General features: G+C 40.1%; 1 protein-coding gene across 1 annotated transcript; it reads right to left on the reverse strand.

The window, feature by feature from the left end:
- Positions 1-4,485: 4,485 nt before the first annotated feature.
- LOC119988649 (pentatricopeptide repeat-containing protein At2g37310) lies at positions 4,486-7,019 on the reverse strand. The gene has a single exon (XM_038833763.1). The coding sequence runs from the start codon at positions 6,891-6,893 to the stop codon at positions 4,920-4,922; it is 1,974 nt and encodes a 657-aa protein (XP_038689691.1). The 5' UTR covers positions 6,894-7,019; the 3' UTR covers positions 4,486-4,919.
- Between the last annotated feature and the right edge of the window lie 2,452 nt (positions 7,020-9,471).

Here is a 9,471-nt window from a genome sequence, read left to right on the forward strand (position 1 = left end):
ATTATCCTCCACCCTTATGGATTTACTAGGTGGCTGAAACAAATCATCACTCTCTGCCAACTTTGTCCCATCTTTAAAGTGATCATACAACCTTGTCAAGGTGTCCCTCACTTTATCCACCATAAATTCCCTTCTAAATGACTCATAAATCTCCTCAAAACAATATTTCAAATATTTCAACTTATAACGAGGGTCAACGACAGCAGCCACATATAATAAGCAATTCACATTGTCCAAATTATCCCAATATTTATCAAATTTTGCTTTCATTCGTTCAGCCATAAGTTTCATGTCTACGTCATCGCTTTGGCACAAGTGTAGCAATCTACTATGCAATGAGACAATCTCAAGAAAAAATGTATTTGAACTCACTTGTAAAGAAGCAAAGAATCTCAAGGTCATATGGTAAAAAAGTTTTAAAAACTTCACAAATGACCTAACATTTTTCTAGTCTTGTTCATTGGGAGGCCCAACTTTCCCTTTTCCTTTTTTTACAATTGTTGCACTTGCCCCAGCAAACCCAACTGCCCCAGCAACCCTAACTGCCCCCCCAGCAGCCCATCGCTAACATCTCTACTGCTAAAATATTTCAAGAATCTCCTATCATCTTGTTCAAGTCTCCTAAATGCTTTTTCATACTACACAGCCACATCCAACATCAAGTAAGTAGAATTCCAACGAGTATCAACATCCAAGCACAAAGATTGTTTGCAATCAATCTTTACCTTTTCTACACATTTCTAAAAATTAGTCAACCTAGCCGGAGAGGATCTAACATAGCGAATGGCATTACGAATCCTTGAAATGGACTCATCTGCTCATCCAACCCATCCTTAACAATAAGGTTGAGAATGTGTGCACAACATCGCATTTGCATGAACTCATGACCTATGTCCCCTTCCACTCCTTAGTGACTATTTTCAAGTGCCTAATTACTGTATCATTTGCACTAGCATTGTCTACAGTGATAGTGAATAGGTTATCAATTCCCCAATGCAATAACAACAATTCTATGGCCATCCCAATCACCTCTCCTTTGTGACTTGGAATTTGAACAAAGCTTATGATTCTTTTGTTCAAATTCCAATCACTATCAATCCAGTAAGCAGTAATGCACATGTAGTTAATATTTTGGATTGATATCCAATTGTCGGTTGTGATGCACACAATTTCATTTTTCAATAATTTTCTCAAATTATCCCTCCCACAAATATTTTCATACAATCCCTAGCAACTGTCATCCTAGAAGGAGGATTGAATAATGATTGTAATGAATGCACAAAGTTTCTAAACCCTTCGCCCTCCACTGTAACGGCCCAGCCCATAACATTTATCAACCACCCAACCGCTATGGCCCACGCCCACTCGTGCATAGGGGCGCTCCACAGGAACACATGGAACCACCGGTTTTCTTTGGTGTCCCCCCCAAAAAGGTTGATAGTTATTAGAGAAGTCGTGCACGTTATATACTGCACTTCCTCCACATTCGTAACCGATGTGGTATTCAGGAATTGACCCCCCTAACTTGGGAACAGGGCATCACATTCCACCCCCTTAAGGGCTTTACATCCCCGTGAAGGAACCCACTCAGTCTCGTAATGATGGGCTCCGATACCATCTGTAAGGACCCCTCCATACTAATGTTTCATGGGCTTTGGAGAGTCCAGGCCCAAACCCCACCCTAACAGTCCAATAGGCCCAGCCCACATCCATGGGTGCACACCCCCATGGACCGGCTGTAGTACAATGGGCTTCCACAATACCAATGTTTCATGGGCTCTTGTGAAAACCTATTGGACATGTTAAGTAGTGGCCTTTGCCCTCCTTATAAATAACACTTAACTCTCCTATCTTTTCGATGTGGGAGTTTCTATCAATACCCTTCGCTTTAATAAGCCAACGCCCACGTTGGCACACTCTGCGGCCACCAGGCCTCCACGGGCTTTACAGGCTCTCCCTACCCTACCCAGATCCATAGGTAGCCCTTCCCGTGGCACGTCCAACCCAGTCCAGAGATTATCTGGACAAAGGGAGATAGGCCCATCCACATACGGAGGATGGAAGGTCTGATACCATCTGTAACGGCCCGACCCATAACACTTATCAACCCCCAACCGCTATGGCCCACGCCCACCCGCGCATAGGGGTGCTCCGCAGGAACACGTGGAACCATCGGTTGTCTTTGGTGTCCCCCCCAAAATGGTTGATAGTTATTAGAGAAGCCACGCACGTTATATACTGCAATTCCTCCACATTCTTAACCGATGTGGTATTCAGGAATTGACCCCCCTCACTCGGGAACAAGGCATCACATCCACACTCCTAAATGGTAATTCATCAATGATAACCATTTTTGCCAACTCCTTCCTTGCAACATCATGATTAAATGTGACAGCCCGGAGGTCCCCCGTACTAGTATTATCTTCCTTCTTAATAGGTTTCAAAAGAAGAGCCTTTTGACCTTTAGGTAATTTTCTAAAAGGGCACTTGGTGCACTTGGAGAATGAGTTTTCAAGTTTGATATGCCATGTGTTTTTAAAGAGCACAAATATTTGATCGAACGGTAATGACATTTGACATATTCAGGCGGACCTTCAATGTAATTATAAAGATTCCAAACCCAGGAAGTACGTTTACCCTTGCGTCCACTGTGCTTCGAAGGGTTGTCCTCCTCCTTGTCATCAATTACAAACTTAATTAACATGAATATAAACAAGAAAGAAGAGCAACATACAAATAAATAGAAATTTAAGACAAAATGAAACCTAAGTATACATAGATTAAAATTTATCAAATAACATCATAATTATATGTTTTCTCAAAATACTAATTTCAGAAAAGTAAGTTTATCATGAGTATTGAAGGGAAGGAGTCCTCGAATCCATTTAGTATAAGTTTAAAGATGAGTTGAAAGCAGATAAGGAGAAAGGGATTTGTGACACCCTTTTATCCAAAAAATACAATAAAAATAAACACAGAAATAATAGTGAGACCCTATCACGAATTTCAAATACACAGGAAGCGAACCACTCAAATTTCTCAGAGGCAACACTAGAGTTATACAGAATGTCTACAAAATTGGTTTCTTGTTCAAAATCCTCAGATTTCAAGTAAGAGTTTCTGGGTTACACAGACATCAACCAATCAAGAAAAACAAGTAAATCACCAATACAACAAGTAAACAACCATGAGAAGCAGTGGCAGGAGTTGGGGTTGGGGTTACCACGATGCTTTCTCGCATCAACTCACTATGGGCTTGCGCCTTCTCCTGTGACATCGTTACTCGTCCGTGGCAGTGAGGGACTTTGATATTCACCTTGAGGTTGACTTCGTGACTTCGATTTCAACCGTGAATGTGATCATTGGCTTACTGTGACGCCGTTAATGGTAGGAACTGGGAGGGTGAGAGACGTGAGAGCGTGAAAGGGCGGTCGTGAGAGATGGAGAGTGAGAGATTGAGAGATCGAAAAGTGAGAGATGGAGAGTGAAAGGGTTGTCGTGAGAGTCTGAGTCTCTGAGAGACGGAGATCTAGGGTTAGGTAAGTTATTTGATATTTTTATTATTCTATATGTGTACAGTAAAATCATAAAATGACGACGTTTTATGTACTTGAGGTCGGGTCGGGTTTATGCGGATCAGTTTAGACTACATACATATACGATCCGTTATGTAAACGGGTCAGCTATTTCAACCTATACTTGAACTGTTCTTTGCGGTTTGGGGTCGGATTTACTATGGGTTGGGTTGAGTTAACGGTTTGGGTTGAGTTAACGGTTTGGGTTGGATTGGTTACGGTTTTGTGCTGCCCTAGTTTTTAATTAGATTGGACTTTTGAAAAGTTTGGACTGGAGGACTTCTCGACAGCAAGTGCCACGTGGCTTCTCAAAACTTGTACCAGTGTAGTAATCGCTGCACAATGAAGTATGCATCCAAGCATTCACCTTCAAAATCCTAAGCCATTAATACTGGAAACCAATTTTCAGCTTTATTATGGTCCAAATAATAATGAAAGACAGCAATCTGAAATTGCACCGGGCAACAGCGCATCCTTATCCTTCTTTAAGAGTGTGTTTGGATTGAAGGATTTGGGGGGAAGGGAAGAGAAGAGAGGGGAGGGGGAGAGAAGGGAAGGGAGGGGAAGGGGGACTATTTTTCCCTCTCCCATCTTTGGATAGATAAAAAAAGAAGGAAAGAAAATTTGTTTAATTCACTAATTTATCCTTATTTTTATATTAAAATATTATGTACAAGGGTAAAATAGATATTTAACTTACAAATGATAATCCATTCCTTCCAAATGACTCCATTTTGGAATGAGAATTTTAACAAAAATTAAATGAAATCTTCCTCCTAAATCCCCTCAAATCCCTCCCCTTAATTTTTAATAAACTATCCAAACAAGGGAATTGAAAGGAAACTCTATTTCTCTTCCTTTCCCTTCCCTCCAAATCCCTCAATCCAAACACACTCTAAAGGTATTATATAATGTCAAAACAAATCAATGCCTTCTAGCTGAATGCTATATTGCTGCTCACTGTGCCTGCTGGTATTTGATGAAAAAGTTTATTAACCTTCAACCTCGATTCGCCGATCCCAATCCTGGTCAGAGTCAATAAACTATGAAGCTGGTCTCGATCTTAAGAACACTCAGCGAGATTACAAACAGTTCTCAGAACAATGAGATTTCCAAGAGTTCTAAATCATGGTTTAATGCCCCAATATCCACACTCCACATAGAACAATGCTTTCTCAGACGAGACATTTATCCGAGCATGGAGCAAGCAACCTATACCAAAACATGGTAGGCCAAGCGAATCAAGGCATCCTCATCATTACACTATCTCCATTAGTGCCCCACTGCCCCTAAAAGAGTGCCTAACATGTGGAAGATACGGTGGTTATCATGTCCCCTTTACTTTCAACCACAAACGATCTCTTCATCAAATTCTTCTCCAACAAAGTACCCCTCTTCTCTCATCAACTCAAGCAATCCTTCCAGCATAGTATATATCTCTTCTTTACCATCATTTGATAAGTCCCTTGCAATAAAATTTTTTAGCCCTCCACTAGTTTCTATCCAGCTACTGCCTGGGATCTTTTTCAATCCAACTCTGTTCATTTTTTTCCTCACCTTATTTGCTTCCTCCCATCTCCCAGCCTTGGAATATAAATTTGCCATGATTATGTAGTTCCCTGTATTTTCAGGTTCAATTTCAAACAAATGATCACAAACAAATTTACCAAGTTCAACATCACCAGTAACTGAAGCACCGTTAAGCAATGCACCCCAAACTTTTGCAGTCGGTTTAACTGGCATTCTGGAAATTAAATCCACTGCCTCAGAGAGCCTCCCTGCCCGGCTGAGAACACCTACCATGCAAGCATAATGCTCTACCGAGGGCTCCATACCATACTTCAGGAACATGGTATTAAAGATCTTCCAAGCTTCATCCACCGCACCAGTATGAGCAAGCGCCGTCAAAACAGCGGTAAAGGTGACAGGGTCCGGTTGAATCTGACAACTTAGCATGTCATCAAAAAGACTAGTAGCTGCATTAGAATCCCCATGGGCAGCATAAGCGGAGATGATTGCTGTCCAAATGATCAGGTTCCTACTTCTGGATTGATCAAAAACTCCCTGTGCACCATGAAGAAACCCTGACTTCGCATAAGTATCAATAATTGCAGTTGCAACAAAGATATTCTCGTAAAGATTATTTCTAAGAGCATAACAATGTATTTCTTTCCCTCCTTTCAAATTTGAAAAATATGACAATGACGGAAGAACGCTAGATATTGTCATCACATTCGGTCTAAAACCACAGGATTGCATTTCCCTTACTAATTCAAAAACCCCCTCGTGCCTATTGTTCTGAACCAGACCTGAAATCATAGCATTCCAGTTACTTAATCCGGGGGTTTTGGCCTCCAGAAAAAGATTTATAGCATCATCAACAAAACCATGACGCATGTACCCAGAAATGATGGCACCATAGGTGACCTCATCCTTCTCACTCATCTCCTCAAATAACTGCCTCGCATAGTCCAAACTGCCACATTTTGCATACAGTCCAATCAATGCATTACAAACTGAAATATCCATCTCTAGTTGAGCCTCAACAACAAACCGATGAACTTCTATCCCAAAAACAAGATCCTCTGACTGCCCACATGCCTGGAGAACGCTAACCACAGTCACTCCATCAGGTCGCCCTGAGGAATTCAACATCTTCTTATACATTCCTTTACACTCCTCATAGAATCCATTCTGAGAATACCCGCCAATCATGGCATTCCACGAAACTACATCTCTCTCCTGCATCGTATCAAACACAGCTCTCGCCGTTGCCACATCATTGCATTTTGAATAGTAAGTAATCAAGGCATTCTGCACGAAAACGTCCTCATCAAACCCGCATCGTAGAACAAACCCATGAACCTCGCACGCAGAAGACCTGGACCCGCAAAACGAACAAGACGACAATGCCTTCAAGACGCATGTCATTGTGTAGTGATTGGGCCTTGGGAAATCAGAGGAAGCCAGAGAGGCAGAGAAAAGCTGCAGAACCTGGGAGTGCATACTGTTGAAGGAGTAGGAGATGAGCATTGCATTATAAGAGAATGTGTTCCTTTTGGGAATTCCGTCGAACAAGTGGCGGGCTCGAGTAAGGAATCCCGTTTTGGCGTAGAAATGGATGAGCTTGGAAGCAAGGAAGTTGTCCGGCGTAACAGAGAAGAGGACTATGCGAGCGTGAAGCTGCTTGGCAAGGCGGGGGAGCCGTTGGTCGGAGAAGTGCTGGAGGAGGAGGCCGTAGGCGCCACAGTCGAGTCCATTTTGGCCCGCCTTCAGGCTTTGCAGCGCCTGTTGGATTTGGCCGTTCGTAGCCTTCATCAAGTCCGTTGATTGATTAGGAGTTCACCACTGGCTCAACTGCCCAAGTGGTTGAACATCATAGTAAAAGTCGGTTGGTTGATCTTTGATAGGATAAACCCCAGTTTGAAAAAAAAAAAAAGACGGGGGAAATTTTTCAAGGAAAATAGTTAAACCGGGCATGTCAGTATATCACCTCGTTTATGCGCGCTTAAACAATGTCCTTCTATATATCTATATACTACTACAATACAAGTTAAAAAAAAATAATAATAATATGATGATGTGCAAATGTGGCTCGCTAGCTGATTTACTAAGACTCTCTCATGCTTGTTAAAATATGTGTACTAACAGCACATAATGTATTGACAGCACGTGAACATGACCGTTGCACAATACTTTATTCAATATGATCGTTGTAATTATGGGCCCGTTTGGATCAGCCTTTTTTGGAGCATTTATACTACTTGTTAGTATAAATGCTCCATGTCAACCAAACAACAATTTGCGACACATATTCCGAGGCAATTTCTTGTAGCATTTATACTACTTTGTGAAATGCTCCATCAATGAACAATTTCACATTTTTTACCCAGCTTTTTCCAATCTTGCCCACAGTATATTACTGATTTACCAAATATACCCTTAGATGACCTAATAAAATTTAATTAACTTACCAAATAATGTATTAATTAAATTTAATTAACTTGGTAATTTATTAATTATTTTATAATTTATTATTTTCTTCAATTAATTTAAATACATTTATTGATTTTATAAAATTTGTATGTTTGGATACAGGTATACAATTAAAATGTATAATATCCCTGCACGTAATTTATCCAATATGCTACACAACACAAATGTTAACAGTAAAAGTTCAACCAAACACCTACCCAGCATTCAAGCAGCATATCTGCTACTAAAATTGTCCAACATTTATACTACCACCATTTCTACTAGAATATCTACTACTTTGTAAATCCTCTACCAAACTAGCCCTATATCTATATATGTTGCTGAGTAGCTATTGTAATAGATAACTTTGAATGAAATTAAATAGAGTTTCTTGCTCCTCTTTGTCTATTCAGTTTGCTTTCCTCTCTATCTACTCTTACATGTAACTCAAATTTAGCATCTTCATGACTGTTGAGAGTGGCATAGTATCTCATGACAGCAACATCTCATGACTGTTTTGTGTTGTATCATCTATTTTTTTCCTTACTCTCTCTTTGTCTCTTTACTCTCTCTTTACTTTCTCCGTGTCTCCTCCACTATCAATGTCTCTATCGTTTCTATCATCACACTCATATATATGGCTCGATTCACTCAGCTATGGTGATCTTGCTTCTGCTATGTAGCGGTGTCATAGTTGATGGCGTATCAAGCTTACTGATGTTATTCTTCCCGAAAAGAAAGGCAAGAGGGAGGAAGACATTGTCAGCCCAGTCAAAAACCAAGGCCACAAAGACCAAAGCCACTATGGATCTTACTTGGACATTTAGTGTAAAACCCCAAACTTTTCTATAGGGGTATAATTGAAATTAAACAAAAATCTTTGGGAGTAAATGAAGAAAACAAATAAATTTTGGGTAAAAGGTGAAAATCTTAGAAAGACCTAAACCGAATTTTACAGTATAAATAACCCTTTGCCTGTACAATACCGAAAACCTTAATGCTATGTTTGGTTGCACCATTCCGGCCGGAACTGGAACCCTCAATTCCTATTCCTAACAAATTCCTGTGTTTGGTATAACACACAATGACGGAACGGAACGTTGAATTCCGATCCTCTCCGGAACTGTAGGTTCCTATCTCCCCCTTAGGAATTGTATATTCCAGCCGGAATGGAACTTGTTTAAAAATTCAATTACAATTTTATCCCTCCCCTCTCTCCCCTCTCTCCATTTGCATTTCGTCTCTTCCCTCTCTCTAGCATCCCGTCCCTCTCCCCTCTCCCCTCTCCCCTCTATCCATCTGCATTAAGATTACAAAACTCCAACTGAGATTTCAATCCAAAACTCCAATGAAGATTTTAGACCACTAAACCCCAAATTCAAATCTGACTAAAACAAATAATGGGATGGGGAATTTGAGAATGGGCATGCAAAATTTGGTTAAGGAATGGAATGGGGAAGATGGAGAGAAGGTAGTGAAAGAGGCAGCCACCATGTTTGAGTGCTCCGAAATCTGATGTAGGAAGAGGAAGGGAATTATGTTTTTTTTTGAGAGAAGATAAGGTTTTGGAGAGGATAAGATTTGTGAGATATTTATTTTATATTATTTTCTGTAGAGACGATAAAACCAGCATAGATTTTTGTTTCTATTTAAAAAAACAATGTAGTGTTTATTGAATATTTATATTTATTTTTAATTTTATGGTAATATTTTATTTTATGTTATTTTGTGTATGTATGTATTATAGTAATCAAAGTATCAAATATTAGTACAGAACAAGGGATAATATAGTCTTTTTTCAAGTAAGGAATACAATGTTCCTGTCACAATCCCTTCCCCAACCAAACAACGGAATCATTGAAATTCCCATTCCCATTCCCATTCCCATTCCCATTCCTGTTCCCATTCCCGTTTCCGTTCC

Source organism: Tripterygium wilfordii, chromosome 21, assembly GCF_013401445.1.
Source record: "Tripterygium wilfordii isolate XIE 37 chromosome 21, ASM1340144v1, whole genome shotgun sequence".
Lineage (NCBI taxonomy): Eukaryota > Viridiplantae > Streptophyta > Magnoliopsida > Celastrales > Celastraceae > Tripterygium > Tripterygium wilfordii.

Bases quoted from the DNA above. Each gene is read 5' to 3' on its own strand.
- LOC119988649 (XM_038833763.1), bottom strand. From the start codon at position 6,893: ATGAAGGCTACGAACGGCCAAATCCAACAGGCGCTGCAAAGCCTGAAG.